This window comes from Micromys minutus (assembly GCF_963924665.1).
Source record: "Micromys minutus genome assembly, chromosome: 5".
In the NCBI taxonomy this organism is placed as follows: Eukaryota; Metazoa; Chordata; class Mammalia; order Rodentia; family Muridae; genus Micromys; species Micromys minutus.
The window spans coordinates 66292276-66310770 of record NC_137974.1 but is presented as its reverse complement, the minus strand read 5'-3'; the positions used below and the strand labels follow the sequence as shown (position 1 = coordinate 66310770).

Below are 18495 nucleotides of genomic sequence, written 5' to 3'. Positions count from 1 at the left end.
TTTCACATCATTTGGTTGCTTGAAAAGCAATTTTGTGTGATCTTTGAATTTATATAAATGGATCTGGGTTTTCTTGGCATAATTATTCTGTTGAGAAGTACTAGGGAAATGCTGTTATTCTTTAAAACAATTATAGCCATCTCTTATGTCAATTTTTTTCCTGCACACCTAAAACTGCAAAAGTAAAAACATTGAGGTGTAAGATGTGGACCAGCACTTTCATGCCAGTCCTGACTTGAGTAAATGAGTCACAACATTGCAGGAACATTTATTTGTCACGAGGAAAGGGGCAGTAGTGATGACAGGTAGATGGACAGTAAGGAGCCAGATGTTTAGAGCAAGAGAAATATACAGGGCAGTTTGGCATCCATGCAATAAGAATCTCAATCCCCAGTAAGGTTTTGGCTAATAAAAGTAGAATTCAAGCAGTACATTCTTATATGTCTATTCATCTTGGTCTAGCTCCCTATGTGAAAGTATATCTTTTGGAAAATGGAGCCTGCATTGCCAAAAAGAAGACGAGGATTGCACGGAAAACTCTCGATCCTTTGTATCAGCAGTCCCTGGTTTTTGATGAAAGTCCACAGGGTAAAGTTCTTCAGGTCAGTAACCTTAGCTTGGCTAATTACAGGATGCTATCTATCAGCTCATTGAAGATGTGGATGGCATTTAGGAAAGTCTGTTCAGTAAAGCCTAGCTTCTTACTGTCCACGATTAGAAAGATAGAAACTGGTCAGTTTATAGTGCAATATTATGGCATTAACAATATCTGATGTATGTAGTGGGAAGAAACAAAGTTCAACATATTTCTCTTTTCTTCCTTGTCTCTGTCCTCTCCAAGCCTTAACCTTTTCCTCTTATTGATACATAGCTGTAAAGAATATAGATAATATAGAATTAGATAATAGGTAATACTTGTGGTAAATATGGAAGGAAGATAGATAGATAGACAGGCAGGCAGGCAGGCAGGTAGGTAGGTAGGTCAATAAATACATAGATTTATAGAAAAACAGACAGATGATTATAGATAGGTACATAGATGATAATAGATAATTGATAGACAAATGATTGATTGACATAGATGGATAGATAAGTGATTGACTAATAGAGATAGAGAAATGGATAGGTATAGATAGATGATTATAGTTAGATGATAGATAATTATAGATAGATAAATTATAGATGATATATGATACAACAATATATATATATATAGATAGATAGATGATAGTTAGATAGATAGATGATAGATAGATGATAGATAGATACATAGATACATAGGTACATAGATACATAGATATATATCATGGCAAAATGTTAAAAATGACTGATCATTACTTAGTATCAGACATGAGCTATAAAATGGAAGAATGTAGAAGACTAGAGATGAGTGCATAACTCAGCTATGTTAAATACTTCCATATATACCTCTTACAAAGTTTCTAATGACTTTATACCCTACATATCACTATCTCTATAGTAAAAATTATAGTTTAGGATCACAGAGATAAAGTACTTTGTCAGTGTACATTGAGAAAGCAGGGTTTGCATTCTTAACTATGCAAAGCAGATGTATGGTTCAGTACCAAACTTTTATAGACGAGCCCAGGATTAGAACACAGACGACAAGAATGTGTCTACTGGAAGACATGCCTGACACCAGTGTAGTTAAAAATAATAAGTGGTCACTATTAGTCTGATTGACTCAAACTGTGGAGAAAATGATCAAGAGATACCACCTTCACTCGTCTTCCATCTGCCCCTTAACTAACAAGTCTATAGTTGAAAAGAAGCATGCAGCATGCTTTCATTCTGTTCACGGAAGCCACTGAAAATGTGCTCCATTGCACCCATCGCTCTGACAGCTCGTGTTGCTCTCCTAGATTTGCAGATCTTAAGTTGTGTATGACTGTAGCCTCGTTGTGGTTTATTATACCAGAGCACACATACATATAAGCACATGAATAAACACATACATAGACATTTATTTGCATGCTTTCTCTTAGATCTTATTCTTGCCTCTTAATTTTTGCCTACCCCATGCTTTTTCAGGATGTCTTCCTCATATGCGGACAAGGGAAGTCCAAATTTACATTGCATTTCTCTGTCTGCAGGTGATTGTCTGGGGTGACTATGGAAGAATGGACCACAAATGCTTTATGGGTGTGGCACAGATCTTGTTGGAAGAACTTGATCTATCCAGCATGGTGATTGGATGGTATAAATTGTTCCCTCCATCCTCACTGGTGGATCCTACTCTTGCTCCCCTGACTCGCCGAGCTTCCCAATCATCTCTGGAGAGTTCATCTGGGCCTCCTTGCATTCGGTCATAGTAAACTCCTATCCTTCCACCCAATTTCAGGATAATAATCAGAAAAAGATATTCCATGATCAAGAGCATTGTTGGAGACAGACAATCAACTTGCGTTTTGCCTGTAGTTGTTTTTCGAGAGTATGTCCCAATTGTTGTTTAAAACATGGCTTCATATGACAGAACAAGGCAGCGAAACAAATTTCAGTGACATGCTAGTGAGAGCCACTGACACTTCTTGCAAATAGAAAAAAAAAAGAGGAAACCTCAAGTTCACACACACACCAAATTGAACAAACTGGAAACTCTCACTCTGTGAAAAGGTGTACTTCACATGTTTCTGCACAGACCACGAGCAGTGTTATTTCCCTAGTGTTTGAGTTTCTTTAGTTCTGTGTGCTTTTGTTGTTGGTGTGCTGTGTGCTGGTTTTTTTCCCTGTTGTCTCTCTTTCCCTGTCTTCACTGTATTTGTTATTTCCACTAGTTTTTTTTCTCTCATTTTTTTGTCTTTGTCCTTCTTTGCTTTGTCATAACAGGATTAGTGGTGTTCACAGAGACCCTTCCTTTCTTTTTCCAAAAGCACCAAAAAGGGCTGAAGCAGTCTCTGTAGCATTTTCCCCTAAAGCTGGGCGAGGTGAAGCCAGGGAAGGGTATCACACGCAGTCAGTTTACAGTTCTTCCAAGTCTTGTATGTGGAATTCCCAACCACCCCCCACAGAACAAACAAACAAACAAACAAACACCCCACCACCCGAACAAGTAGTCACAGAATCACTGCTCAGTGAAGAGCATATCGGTTTGCATAACCGATAATTTGTTTCTGTTTTCCATTGTTTGGCATGGAAGACTTTGAAATCAATCTCCAACGAATGCTGGGGATGAAGGCTGACCACATTATAGTGCTTTGGAAACCCTTTTTGCAATGTCTTTTACTTCCTGGTAACAAAAGGAAAAAAATGCTCATGTGGAGAAACCATACTATCAACTTCCCAAAATGGCAACTAGGAATGGATTTGAGCCTAAAACACTTTCAGTGATGCCCAGGCTTCTCAGCCATGCACCCAGAGTAGATTCACCTGCCCTGGAAAGAGCATGGTATGAGATGTTTAATATTGCACTGGAAATTCCAGTTCATATACTCTGCACTAAATTAATGTTTTTTATTGGATTTTCTGTTTACATTTCTTTAAGGTCAATGCAAGCACAAAGCTTGATTTTTTTTTTTTTTTTTTCTTAAATGCACAATATCTTACTTTGGGGGAAGAAAAAGAATACAGCCAAATACCAATTTGCATATTCTTCATTGGGTTTTCCTGGCCTTGGATCTTCCTTGTGACCTTGTGTGTGTGCTGCAGGCGCCTGGTCCTGCAGCTGCATCAATATGCCTCCCCGCCTTCCTTTTATGAGTCGTTCAACTTTTGTGATTTCACAGTTAGAGCAGCATGACTTGGAGCTGTTCAAAGCTGCATGCACATTTTGTATAAAAAAATATATGAAAAGAAAGAAAAAAAAGCAAAGAGACAAAAGGTTATTTAATAATGTATGTTAGCTCCACATAGGCTGGCTTGTATGTTGCATGTACTTGTACAGTTTGCTTGTTAATTACTATACTGAAATAACCAAGAAATCTAAGCCATCCGTCTTTTGTTATAGGCATTTGGCAGGTTTTAGCCAGACTCAGTACGTGAGTCTGGGGTGCAATGTCTATAGATGGATTTATTTTTTACCCTCTGGAAAAACGTGATGTAGTACGGACCAAAATTCCTTCTAATAAATATTTTGGTGTAGATTCCTCCTGTGGGGCTGTAACACATGTAGACACTGTGTAAACACTAGGTTTTAATCCATAGACATACTGCCTGCACCAAGTGAACCATTTATTATTTACACATGTCAGAATTACCTGCCCATTATTCCACGGGACACAGATTGACCACCACCCACCATGCTGTGCAGGGAGAACCGAAGCAATTGGTGTACTTCTACTAGATTCCGTTCTGTCTTAGTGGCCAACAATCAACCGACTAATTGGGTAGTATCTTTCTATTTTGACCACTTGTCTTAACAACCCCCTGTGCTTTTAAATGAACTTCCCACTCATGTATGTAAACATGTTTAATAAAATTTACTTTTCATGTCAGTTGGTAGCCATCTGTGTTCTATGTTTTGCTAGCTTTCCATTGTGGGTTCTCTGGTGCAAAAGGAGAACCAGGTGTTGGGAAAGGGAGGCTTGGGTTTGCTGTCTGCTGTGGGCATTTGACTGGCCTGTCACTGCACTATCTATGTCTTACCAGACAACCTGGAAGGTACTTTGCATTACATATGAGTGTTCACTTTGTCAGCCTGTCTAAGTGAGCACATGACTATACTTCTGAAAAGTGGTATTATTAAAAACAATAAATCTCAGTAAGAATCCAATGGAGGTTGTTTTTCTGCTGCTGTTTGAATGTTCTAATAAAAGCGACAACTGTGTTGTCCACTTGACAAATCATTCCAAGTTATATGACATATTGAAGAATCAATCTCCGTGCCTCTTGTGATGTTCTTTCGGCTTTCTCCTAGTCTTTTACCTCTTGCCTGTTACCTAGCTTATAGGTTCTTGCCTACAGTAGACTGACTGAAATAAACTAAGTCTGCACTGACTTCAAGTTCCCAAAATAACATCTTCAATCCTCTCAACATAGTCAATTCTCTCACTAGTCTTTTGTAGACTACACTAGCTTCCACTTAATAAGCAACTTAACACATGACACCAGAAGGTGTTTGAAGCTTTAAAATAAGCATGTGACTTTTTGCCCATTGAGTGATCTAATTAATTGGCCCACCAAAGATGAGATTTGTATTATGTTAGATAGAGAGGAAGCTAAAGCTGTGTTCAGTTTCATTTACCACAAACCATCAGACTGAAGCTGTGATTCACGTGTGTTACATGAGACAGAAGACAAACCTGTCTCTGAGACCAGAGTGCAACTGGAGGCAGTTTTAGGATTGTTGTTGTTGTTGTTGTTGTTGTCTAGACCAGAAGAGAAATTATCTCCTTTCAAAAAAATGCTATCAAGCCTTAGGGTTTCAGGGTCTACACTGACAGAAAGAGGGAGCTGTCAATTTGAAAGAAAGTTGGGAGCACAGCATGGAGGGTTTGGAGATATGAAAGAGAAGGGAGAAATAATGTGATTATTACAATAAAAATAAAAAGAATTATTTAATCATTAAACACTCCATTATGCTAAGATTTCATAATTTCTTGCTGACTTTCTAAAAGTTTCAGGCTAAGATATATGATTTGATATTACTTAGACAATATTTAGGACTTACATCGGAAAATTAGATATTTGCAATACAAATACAAGATAATGGCCTTGCCTCAGAGAGCCTTCTGACTATTAAAAGAAATGATTGCATAAACAGTCCGTCAGGATCGCATCTGATGTGTATGTAAATAGATCCCACAGGACTGTGATGAATTCTGACAAACACCTTGTAACTATTAATGTGACTCCTGCTTGATACAGCAAGCTCCACAGCTTAGATTCTGGAAGATCAAGAGGAGATGCTGCTAACTGGGAAAGAGGGCAGACAAGATTAATGCTCCAGCAAGCTCATGTTCCTGCTCCAATAAACAATTTTTCCATTAATATATGCATTCACTTTACATCCCGATCTCTGCCCACCCCAGTCTCCATCTTACACAGTCCCTCTCCCATCCTCCCCTTCCTTTCTCCTCTCCGAGGGTGGAGCCCTCACTGATTATCTCTTCCCACCCTGGTACATCAAGTCTCTGCATGGCTAGGCACATCCTTTCCCACTGATGGACAAAGTAGCCCAGCCAGGGGAATGAGATTCACAGGCAGTCAACAGTTCTCGTATGGGACACCCACATATATGTGCCGGAATCCTAGGTGTAGCTCGTATATGTTCTTCAGTTGGTGGTTTAGTCACTGAGGGGCCCCAATGGTCCAAGTGAGTTGACTTTGTTGGTCTTCCTGTGAGGTTCCTATCCCCTCTGGGGCCCTCAGTACTTCTCTGAGCTCTGTCCAATGTTTGGCTCTGGGTCTCTGAATCTGTTTCAGTCAGCTGCTGGGTGGAGCCTCTCAGAGAACCATTATGCTAGGCTCATTAATGTACATACAGAGAATATCCAATAAAAATTTAAAAATATAGTCTCTGGGATTAGTGCTTACCCACAGGATGGGTTTCAAGTTGGACCAGTTATTGGATGGTCATTACCTCAGTCTCTGTTCCCTCTTTGTCTCTGAATGTCTCGTAGATGGGGCAAATTAATGAGTGTCTGACATTGACTTCACTTGTCCTGGATCTGCATTTTCCCTGGTGGGAAGCCAGACCCTTCTTTTTTAATGTCATTCCTGTCTATCTTGGTCTTCCATGTGTTCTTCAGTGACTGCAGTTACCATGGGGCATAGGCAAGAAGAGAAGCCGCTTTCAAAGCTTTTTTCCTCTTGACTGTCCTCCTATGACTGGTCAGCACCTGTGTTTTGCAATTTCATGAGTACATGAACCATCTATGACTCTCAGGAACAGTATAAGTGATGGAGATAAACCAATGCTTTACCCTAGGTAGGTCCCAGATTATCGTGGGTCTTAATGTTAAGTTGGTTTTGAAGTATCCTTACTTGACTTGCCTCTAATCTATCAATGCTCCCTCAATTCTACATCGGCCATTAAATCTACATTATGGACTCGATCATTATATAATAATATTATATTTATTATATTATATTATATTATTGATCATTATAAAACCTCATACCTATAGACGACATTCAAGTTGCTTCGCTGGACCTAAAACGTAAGTTATTTCCTTCCTGAACAATTCAGTGACTTCTGTTTACAGGGCACCATCTCCATAGGCTAGAAGCCATCGTTTCCTCTTACAGCACCTGTTCTTATGTGGTACTTCAATCCTGAGTGGAGCCGCTCAAATGGAATAAAAACATTTTCACTTCTGTAAAGTAAGCCATGTTTAATCCAATATGTACTACTAAATATAGAGTCACCGATTAACCACAACAAGAGCAAAACTTGGTGGCTTCAATAACCCATTTTTACCATTTGACAGATTATCCAGAAAATAAATAGAAAGTAAGTATTTAAATACATAAACAAGTGGAAACACTGGAATTGAAAGGCATCATAAATAACAGATGGACATTTACAGAATGTTCTAACCAGACTCTACAGAGTGCACATTCTTCTCGGCAGCCTATGCAGCTTTCTCTAAAGTTGCTGAGCAGGAAGATAGAAAGCAAACCTCAGGAGATAAAGAAAAACATAAATAATCCCTATATTTTATCTGACCACAATGGGATAAAGTTGAAAGCATCTGCAAGAGAAACTGCAGAAGATATTCAGTCTTGGTGCTTCAGCCATGCGATTCAATCATTATTGTATCAGTCATAAAAATCAGACTAGAAATAAAAATTCTCAGAAGTGAGTGAAAGTTAAAATACAATGTACTAAAACATATACGGTACAACCAAGGTAGTGTATGATGAATGTTCATAGCTCTGAAAAGATCAGGGACATCTCAAAAAATTTACTGATACAGCTAAATTCCTGGGCCAAGCAACAACAAAGCAAACCCAGAAGCAGCAGATGAAGAGAAATAACCAAGATCATAATTTATTATTTTATTTACATTACATCTCAGTCCCAGCCCCTACTCCCTTCTCTCCTCCCAGTTACACCCTTACAAATTTGTCCCCCCATTACACCCACCACATCTCCTCAGAGAAGAGGAAGCCCCCATACCACATTGGGTATCACCCCACCCTTGGACATCTAATCCTGGCAGGACTAAGCACCTTCTCTCCCACTGAGACCCTACCAAGCAGTCCAAGTAGGGGAAGCAGATTCAATGACAGGCAAACGAGTCAGAGACTGTCTCCACTCCAATTGTTAGGGGAATCCACATGGAGACCAAACTGTACATTTGCTACATATGCTACAAAGCCCTAGGTCCCGGCCCTGTATGCGCTTTGTTGGTGGTTCAGTCTCTGTGAGACCCATGTTCCCAAGTTAGTTGACTCTGTTTGTCTCCTTTATCCCTCCAGCTTGCTCAATCTTGTTCCTCACTCTTCCACAAGACTCCCTGAGCCCTGCTTGATGTTTGGCTGTGGGTCTCTGCATTCCTTCCATCTGCTGCTGGATGAAGCCACTCGGGAGACAGTTGTGCAAGGTTACACTGTCTTCAAGCATAACAATGTGTCATTAATAGCGTCAAGGGTTGGCTTTCTCCCTTGGGATGGGTCTCAAGCTGGGCCAGACACTGGTTGGCTGTTCCCTCAGCCTCTGGCCCATCTTTATCCCTGTGCATCACCTTTTAGGCTGAAGGTTTTGTGGGTGGGTTGATGTCGTTCTACTGGAAATCCTGCTTACAACAGGAAGTAGCCACTTCAGTCTCTGTATATCCTCAGCTAGTAAAAATCTCAAGTAGGGTCATGCCTATAACCTCCCCATCTCAGCTCTCCAGCTAGTCCCAGAGATGCCTCCTACTGATTTCCATTCTCACTCCCAGTCCTCTCCCACATCCCTCCCCAAAACCTGATGACAATGTCCATGTAACACCTCATCCCTTGTCCCACCCTTGTTCCATCTCTCCATTAACCTCTGATGACTATTTTGTTTCCCCTTCTAAGTGAGATTTACACATATTTCCTTGGACCTACCCTCTTACCCATTTTCTTTGGTCTGTGCATTGTAGCATGGTTATCCCACACTTTATGGCTAACATCCAATCATAAGTGAGTACAAATCTTTCTTTGTCTTGTCTTTTTGGGTCTGCTTTACCTCACTCAGTATGATATTCTCAAATTGATTTGCCTGATAATTTCATGATGTCTTTTTCTTTAATAGCTGAATAGTATACCATTGTGTATATGTACCACATTTTCTTTATCCATTCTTCAGATGAGGAATATCTAAGCTGTTTTCAGTTTCTGGCTATTACAAATAAAGCTTCTGTGAACATTGCTAAGAAGTATCCCTATGACAAGTAGGGTGTCTTGTGGCTATATTCCCATGAATAGTATATCTGAATCTTGGAGTAGGACTAGTTCCAATTTTCTGAGAAACAACCAAATTGATTTCCAAAGTTGTAGTTCAAGTTTGCTCTCCCACCAATAATAGAAAAATGTTCCTTTTGCTCCACATCTTCATCAGCATCTGCAATCTCTTGAGTTTCTGATCTTAGTAATTTTGACAGGTGTAAGATGAAATCTCAAGGTCATTTTGATTTGCATTTCCCTGATGACTAAAGATGTTGAGCATTTTAAAAGTGATTCTCAGCCATTCAAAATTGTTCTGTTATGAATCCTCTGTTTATCTCTGTACCCCATTTTTAATTTGATTATTTGATTTGTAGGTGTCTAATTTCTTGAGTTCTTTGTATATTTTGAATATCAACCCTCTTTTAGATGTTAGGTTGGTGCATATTTTCCCATTCTGTAAGCTGTCATTTTGTCCTATTGATAGTGTCCTTAGCCTTGTAGAATCTTTTCAATTTCATGAGGTCCCACTTATTTATTGTTGATCTCAGTGTTTGAGCTATTGGTGTTGTGTTCAGAAATTTGTCTCCTGTGTCAATGAGTTCAAGACAGTTCCCTGCTTTCTATTCTCTCAGATTTACTGTGTCAGTTTTATTTTGAGGACTTTGATCCACTTGGACTTTTGTTGAGGGTGATAAATGTGGTTCTATTTGTATTCTTCGACATGAAGATATACAGTTAGACCATCATCATTTGTTGAAGATGCTTTCCTTTTTCCATTGTACAGTTTTGAGTTCTTTGTCGAATATCAAGTGTCCATAGAAGTGTGGGTTTATTTCTGGGTCTTTGATTCAATTCTGTTGATCAACACTTTTGAGTTTATGACAATACCATTCAAATTTTATTGCTATTGTTCTACTGTATAGCTTGAAATCAAGGATGGTGATACCTCTGGAAGTTCTTTTATGTAAAGAATTGTTTTAGCTATCCTGGTTTTTTTTTCTTTTTTCTTTTTTTTTTTTTTTCTTTTTTTCTTTTTTTTTTTTTTTTTTAATCCATATAAAGTTGAGGACTTCTCTTTCAAGGTCTAAAGAGCTATGTTAAAATTTTGATCAGCATTGTATTAAATCTATGAATTGCTTTTGGTATTATGGCCATTTTCACTATTTTAATCCTACTAATCTATGAATATGGGAGATCTTTCCATCTTCTGACATCTTCCTCAATTTCTTTTTTCAGAGACTTGGAGTTCTTGTCATTCAGGTCTTTCACTTGCTTGGTTAGAGTAACCTTGCTTTGTTCTTGATTTTAGTGGAACTGCATTAACCTTCTCTTTATTTAATTCAGTGTTGACTATTGCCTTGCTGTATATTGCTTTTATTATGTTTGGGTATACACTTTATATCCATGATGTCTCCAAAACATTCAACATGAAGGGAAGTTAGATTTTGTCAAAGGCTTTTTCAGGATCTAGTGAGATAATTGTGTGATTTTTTTTTCTTTTAATTTGCTTATATAGTAGATTTCATTGATGGATTTTCATATATTGAACCATCCCTGCATTCCTGGGTTAAAACCTACTTGATTGTGGAGGATGGTATTTTTGCTGTGTTATTAGATTCAGTTTGTATTTCACTGAGTATTGCTGCATCAGTATTCATAAAGGAATTCATAAAATTCTCTTTCTTTGTTGAGTTTTTGTGTGGTTTAGGTAGCAACATTACTGTGGGCTTATAGAATGAGTTTGGCAATGTTCCCTTTGTTTCTATCTTGTGGAATAATTGGAAGAGCTTTTCTTTGAAAGGTTGGTAAAATTCTGTTCTAAAACCATCTAGCCCTGTTTTTGTTTGGGGGGGGGGGACACATTTAATGACTGCTTCTGTTTCTTTTAGAGAGATCAAGGCATTATAATACATAGGAAGGACTGGATAAAAGAAAGGCAAGTAGAAATAATGGAGTTACATTTTAAATTCAAAAAATGAAAAAAGATGAAAATTTAGGAAGTTCTATAGTAAACAATGAACTTTAGCAGTGATCAGAAAAACAAAATGAACTAGCTAAAAAAGCAAAAGGCCAGGCCTTTTGCCAGGCAAGATGTCCATCTGGCACAATTGTGGCATAGCTGCTGCTAGGAAATCAACCACCTTCTAATTAGATATATGGCTTCTAATTTCAGAGGCCAGTATTCATACATGGTACCAAACCTAGTAAAATGTCTATTGATTGATGCACATTTCTACTTTGATCAAAGAAGCTTCTTAATACAGCGGGCACAGTGGCTCATTAACCAAAGCGTTAAATAAGTGAATGTTGAGGCTCAGCACTAAATGGGACATTACTATCACACCTCCCCAAGACTCAGGGGACATCAGGAAAGAAGTGGCTAAAATATCTTGGGAGCCACAAGATAGGAGGAATGCTGTGAAATGCTTCCTTCTGCACATGATGTAATTACTGTACCTATGAACCATGGCAACTATGGTCACTATGGTTACTATGCCTACACAAAACCTACACCAAATCAAACCAGTCAAGATTCCAGTATGGATGGAAGAGAGAAGCATGAGACTCCTAACATCTAAGGAATGTTGGCAGTTGGCAGCTACTTGGCAGAGGATATTGCTTCAAGGGTGTTGCCACTGATAGGTTGCCCGTGTTCTGGATGATAGCTCTATACCCATGGGTAGGCAGCCAGGACTAGTTGAATTGAGTGTAGTATAAAAGGAAAAGGAGAAGGGGGAGGAGGAGAAAAAAACATGGAGATGAAAGATAGAAGTATTGGGGGTACATGGGAGTCAAAAAAGGTACTATTAAGCCCTAACACTAACTTCTCAAATTATCCCATAAAATACAGAAGGAAAAAAATCTTCTAAATTCTTTTTTTTTTTTTTTTGAAACAGGTATTATCCTTATACCAAAATCACATAAGGACACAACAGAGAAAGTTATATACTCATTTTCCCAATGAACATAGCTACAAAAGTGCTAAACAAAATATTTGCAAACTTAATATAAAAAAATCTCAAAAAGACTACTAGAATCCAATTGATTGCATTCCAGAGATGCAGAGATGGTTCAACATACATACAGCAATAAATATAACTTATATCATAAATGGACTCAAGGTTATGATTATGTTCATGGATGCAGGAAGAGCCGTTGATAAAATCTACTGGACCTTTGTGATAAAAGCCTTAGTGGAGGAAGGCATTACAGAAGAAAGAATCTGTAAAGAATCTGTGAGATGAAGAATGGAAGGAGTCTAGTGAGAAGCTCGAGAGCTGGCCTCTGATCACAGAATAGCTGTTTCATTCTTGAACTCATGGAAGCAATGGCTTCATTCTCCATTCTATGCCTATCAACATCTGATCAAAGATGATGGGGGTGGATTACCAGGCCAGACTTCTTCCTGAAGAGCTCGAGACTGGTTCAGAGGTTTAGGCAGGGTGCAAAATCATATTCCTTGCTGATATCCACTGGAAAGTTGCTCTTGTTCAAGTAAATCAACTCCCACCCATGCTTACAGAGATAGTACGAATTAAGTGCAGTGAACCAGAAACATAGAAGGCGTGACAATAGGATGGACTCTTTTTGGGAAGGAGAAGGTATTGAGTAGGAGGGAAAAGTAGATGAGAGAGGATAATAAAAAAGAATAGGATCTCAATACATTAAAAATAGGTGTAAGGAAATTGTAACAAATTTTATAAATGGTAATATAGTTATATTGTTAGTAATAATAATATTAAAATGTAGTAATGTCATAATATACTAGTATAGTAATAATTATAATTTCAAGTAGTGATAACATATTTATATTACATTATACAATGTAATTGCATGTAATAAATATTAGTGCATATATAATGCTTTCATGAATTGACCTTATTCAGGTTATTCTAAATTCACAGCATGGGTGAAGTCTTCAGATTTTGGATTTACTTTGTTGTTGTGGTTGTGTGTGGGTTGATGTTTATTTGCATGTAAGGGCAGGCACAGATAAGGCAAAGCCTGTGATTGGGCAGTGAAAAAGAAAGGTAGGCTGAGAATTTTAGAGATTGGTCAGAGAGTACAGAGAGAAAGAAAGAAGATGGAGGAAGAGAAGAATGAACCAGATCCTTGTGGCTTTAAATAGCCACAGGTAGCTATGAATATCTTAAAAAGGATGGATAATTATATGACAAATCTAGGTGGACAGTTTATATAAATTGTCCGAGTTTATTTATATAAACTGGCTCCGAGTTTATTGTGTGGACAATCTGTGGGGTGAGAATTTACTGATATAAATCTTATTGGTAAATTACAAACCTCTAGAGTTTTTCTTTTACCAGGGTACTGGGAATTGTGACTATAATAACCACAGGGGGTCGTTGCTGGGAGTATGAGTAGAGTCTGAGCATAGTCACAGCAAGAGCGCCTCGAGATAGGCAGTCATGGGGCTAGCCATGGAGGCAGAAAGACCACCAGGCCCAGAGTGTAGCCAGCAATAGTGTGGCATGGTACCTTTTTACATTTTTTTATTATTTAACACAACGGCTGCGTTTTAAATAAATGTCATAATTACTTGTTTCTGATTATAGCTGATTATCTGTCAGTCACTCCAGTGTGGGCAATCTCACGCAAAGACACAGGAGTGTGGACGTGAACTCTAGTACAGTGGATCAGGTCTCTGCTGTTAAGAGAATTTCTGGTTTACCCTTCTTCTTCCCTAGTCTCCAAACTCTACAAAAGTGGCCGTGTGTCCACTGCACCCAGTACTCACCCATTGCTCACTGGTTTTTCCAGTTTAGGGGTTTCAGATCAAACACATGATTCCCAACTAAATATGAATGAAATAAGCAGCACATGCTCAAAATTAAGTGTATGTTTCTCAATTGCTTGTTAAACTAAGATGCAACTGGGAATCAAGTGTTTTAATTTGCTAACGTCGGCAGTTCTACCCATATCTTCTTCGGATTTATGTCTCTCAATATTTTGCTGACATATTCTCCACAATGCTACGTAGTTACCCAAAATTACAACCAATTTATTTTAGCAGCCTTGTCTGTGAATGAGGATTTTCTCCTCTGAGATAAGCTTTGCCTCATGATTGTATTTCTCTAACTTTGCATGAAACTAGATTTTGTTCTGAAGTCTCCATACTGAATCAAAACTGAAGTTCCTACTATCATCATGATGTTTAGAATGAGCAGGGCCTACAGCCCTGCTTCACAGACTCTGTACTTTGTTCCTTATTGTCTGTCTGTCAGGAAACTAGTGGCCATCCCATATGCAGAACCCATTCTCCATCCTGTGGCATGTTGTAGATATTTACAGCCTTGTCTTTGAACAAGAGATACTTGGAATGGGTTTCACCCTAACTTGGAGCATAAGACAAGATAAAGTGTTTGTAAACATTGCTGATTGCTGGCTCCTCTTCATCAGCACCCTTTGTGTATAACTATTGAGTTGTGTACAAAGTAGAAGGAGACACCTCTGGACCACTGCTTTACTTTGTCCACTCCCCGTGTTTCTGGCATATCCCTGATTTGTTCTGCACTTTTCCTATGATGTTATCCTTAGGTACTGTCTCCATCTGTTAATTTCAACTAACAACTTTAAGCTCCAAACCTACAGCACCTGTTCCAGTGGTCCAGCTGGTAACCATGTAAACCCAAAGTCATTTTATTGGTTGTGCATTTTCACTCTCCATGTTTCAAAATAAAATTATGGGCCACATAACAATATGTTTTGTCAACAAAGAGCTGCATATATGATAATGAGGATCATCTAGCCAGCTGTGGATTAAATCTGTCATCTAGATAGATTCTCGTGTAGGTACATCCTGTCTTGTTTGTAATTATACACATCTTAATCCATCTTAATCATTAAGCTACATGTGTTTGATTTATTCTTGAAAATGATGATGAAGCCATTGAGAGGTTAATTAAAGAAATCACAGAGAACAGAGGGCCATGGAAGCATGTGATGTTTGACAATGTGGTCCAAGATCGCGGATGCTGAAATTTGGAAGGGCGTGGAACAGGAACTTAAACAGAACAGGAACCTGAAGGCAGAAGCTAATGTGAAGGCCATGGAAGGGCGCTCTTACTGGCTTACTCTGTGAAATTTGTTTATTATGTTTTCTTATAAACTAGGGCCACCAGCCCAGGAATGGCACCACTCTTCCTCCCTCATCAATCACTATTTAAGAAAATGTCCACTTTTTTGTGAGTGTTATATAGATCTGGCTTTGAAGTCATGAGCATGCATCATATCAGGTGCTTTTGAGTTCTGTATAGCAGCATGCCTACCTGCAAACAATGTGTGTGCTGGTTTGTCTATAGTCTATGTCTGCCTGTGTGTGGCCCACGTGTGATGGTACATATTAAGTGTCTGCCAGATGTTGTTGGTCTGTGTGGTGTTTCTTACCAGAAATATATAATGTCTTACTTGCTTGTGAATTCCCACAATCTCTTCAACCTCTTTGTCTCCAGTGACCTCCCTCCTGCTACTGGGCACTAGACCTTCGACCTCACAAAAGTCTGTGAGGAATTGGAAATTTTCCATTTATACTTTATTTGCTCAAGCAAGTCTTTTGAGTGTTTTAGACCAGTAAATCGCCAAGTAACCACATACATAAAGAAAAAGAAAAGCTTCCATAACCATAATTTCAATGAACCTGTGATTTCGCATGAGTTCAGACAGTAGTGTGGGCATACTACAAAGGCTTCCATAAAGAAATAAAATATCTGATGAGAACCACACACAGGGAAAATGTTGCATTAGAAGAAAATTTGTGCAAATGACTGTGACAAGAGGACAGTGGTACACTAAAAACTTAAATGAGGTCACTAGGTTTCAAATACCAAGGTAAAAAAGGCAAGGTGGGGCTTGATCATGCAGTATTGCTTCTAATATCTGAAAAAGACCTATGAGAGTTTCCTATCTTTACGCACACGTGGTGTTCAATATTTCTTTAGCAGGAGACAGGTAACTGCTGATGGAAACAAGAACCAAAGTGTCCAGTCGCTCAGAGTACAAGTTTCCTTTGTCCTAGCTAACACTGCTGCAAAGCTGAGCAGATGAACACTATTCGCTACCAGACTGACAGAAACCTTGGAATCATCAGTAAGTGACTTGTAGGTTCTCAGAAAATTAGCTCCATAGTACACATGTAAAATAGGATATGAAAATTGGTGACTACTTTCAGAAGATGTAATTCTAAACATGGTGGCTCCCCATAAACCGGCATGCTTGGTTTTTTTTAATCTTAGGCTTAAAAATCTTATGTAAAAACAAACTAGATTTATTCCTGTTTATGATTATGTCTGTTTCTCAAGAATTGGGCTATACCCTACCTGTGACCTTTGCTACAAATAGTTCTTCACTGCCTGTTTGAAGAAACAGCATCCATAGCTTTGTTTCAAAAATTTATGACCACCTTGTTACAACCACCTTTCAACCATATCTTTTTTTCAGGAAATCCTTATGCCCAACTTGTTATGCTTACATTTGTCTTCTTTAACACTGCCTATTTCCCTGCCAAATTTCCTGTTTAACAACCCACCCCACTCCTGAGCTATAAAAACTCTTAGTGTCCCAGAATCCAATGCTGAACCCTGCCTGAGGGAGAGACATATCATGTACCCAAATAACAAAGCTCACCTTAATTAAGTTAGTCATGAATTGGGTCAGTGGTCTTTCTCCCCACATCTCCCCACATTTACTGCTCTGAACGGACACCATGACTGAGATAAGTCTTAAAAAGAAAAACATTTAATAGCACCTGGCTTACAGGTTCTGAGGTTTAGTCTATTATCATCAAGGTGAGAACATGGCAGCTTCTGGGCAGGAAATGGTGCAGGAGAAGCTGAGGGTTATCCATCTTCACCTGGACACTGCTAGCAGAATACTGACTTCCAGGCAGCTAAAGTGAGGGTCCTAAGCCCACACCTATAGTGACATACCTTATTAACCTCTAAATAGTGCCACTCCCTGGGCCAAGCATATTCAAACCATGACATTCCACTTCCTGGCCCCCATAGACTTGTTCAAACATAACATGGGGGCCATATTCAGCCACAGTACAGTTTAAAAATACATTTAGTCCAACTTCCAAAATCCCCATAGTCTATAGCTGTATTAACAATGTCAAAAGTCTTCTGGGATCCATCCTATCACTTAATTGTAATCCCAAATCAAGGCAGAAAACCAGCTGGGCAAACTCCAAAGTCTGCATCTCAATCCATGTCTGATGCCAAAGGAGTTTTCAGACCTCCAACTCCTTGTACATCTTTGTTGATGGCAACAAAGGTCTTTCTCCTGGACTGGTTTCACTCCCTGTTAGCAGCTTTCCTCAGCAGATAGTCCACAGCTCTGGCATCTTAAAAATCTTGGGGTCTTCAAGACAACTTCAATGTTACAGCTTCTTGTTTTAATGTCTGGGATCCACTCATGATCTTCTCAACTCCTCCAAGGGCTGGTGTCACTTCTCCAGCTCTGCCCTCTGTAGCATTCTAAGCTCAGGTTGATCCACCCCACTGCTGCTTCTATTCTTGGTAATCAGCCCTTGGCACATCCAATACACTGGGGTCTTCCGCTGCAACTAGGCTTCACCATTAACCTCTCATGGGCTCTCTTAATGGTGCCAACCTCAAATCCTTTGCACGAACCCTTCAGTCCTGGGCCATACACTACAACTGAGGTGGCACCTTCACCAGTGGCCTTCCATGGCCTCTCACGGTGCTAAGCCTCAGCTGTAGTTCATGACCCCTTTATGTCTTCAAACCCAGTACCACCTGGGTGACTCTTACACATTACCAAATACAGCTGCAGCATGAGGTACAACCTCAACTATCTCTGGAACACTGCTTCTTTGTGCTTTCAGAAAACAATTTCCAGAAGATTTTTACCCCAGTGATGCTGGTCTCTTCTTAATCACCACTAATTTCTTAGCTCCAGCTAACCAGCACCAATTGTCCCAGTAATTCCTTCTGTTCTACACTCTAAAGCCACATGGCCAAAGATGCCAAGTTCTGCTGCTTGCAGGAGCAGGAACATGGCCCCCATGTTCTATTACACTATCACCAGCTTCCTTTTGTCCAACCCCTTCACTGCTTGAGTTGGCTGTCCTGGATCTTGCTTTGTAGATTGACGTTGAACTACAGAGGTCTGCATATATGTACCACCATGCCTGGATTT

General features: G+C 39.2%; 1 protein-coding gene across 23 annotated transcripts in view; it reads left to right on the top strand.

The window, feature by feature from the left end:
- The window catches only part of LOC308421223 (regulating synaptic membrane exocytosis protein 1), a gene marked incomplete at both ends in the record, with an annotated part of 207701 nt that extends 205368 nt beyond the window's left edge, over window positions 1-2333 (top strand). For all 23 annotated transcript variants that reach the window (XM_080917491.1, XM_080917501.1, XM_080917495.1 and 20 more), the window contains 2 exons: window positions 463-602; window positions 2115-2333. In XM_080917491.1, the coding sequence (XP_080773617.1) occupies window positions 463-602; window positions 2115-2333 (359 nt within the window). The remainder of the gene's footprint in view (window positions 1-462; window positions 603-2114) is intronic.
- Between the last annotated feature and the right edge of the window lie 16162 nt (window positions 2334-18495).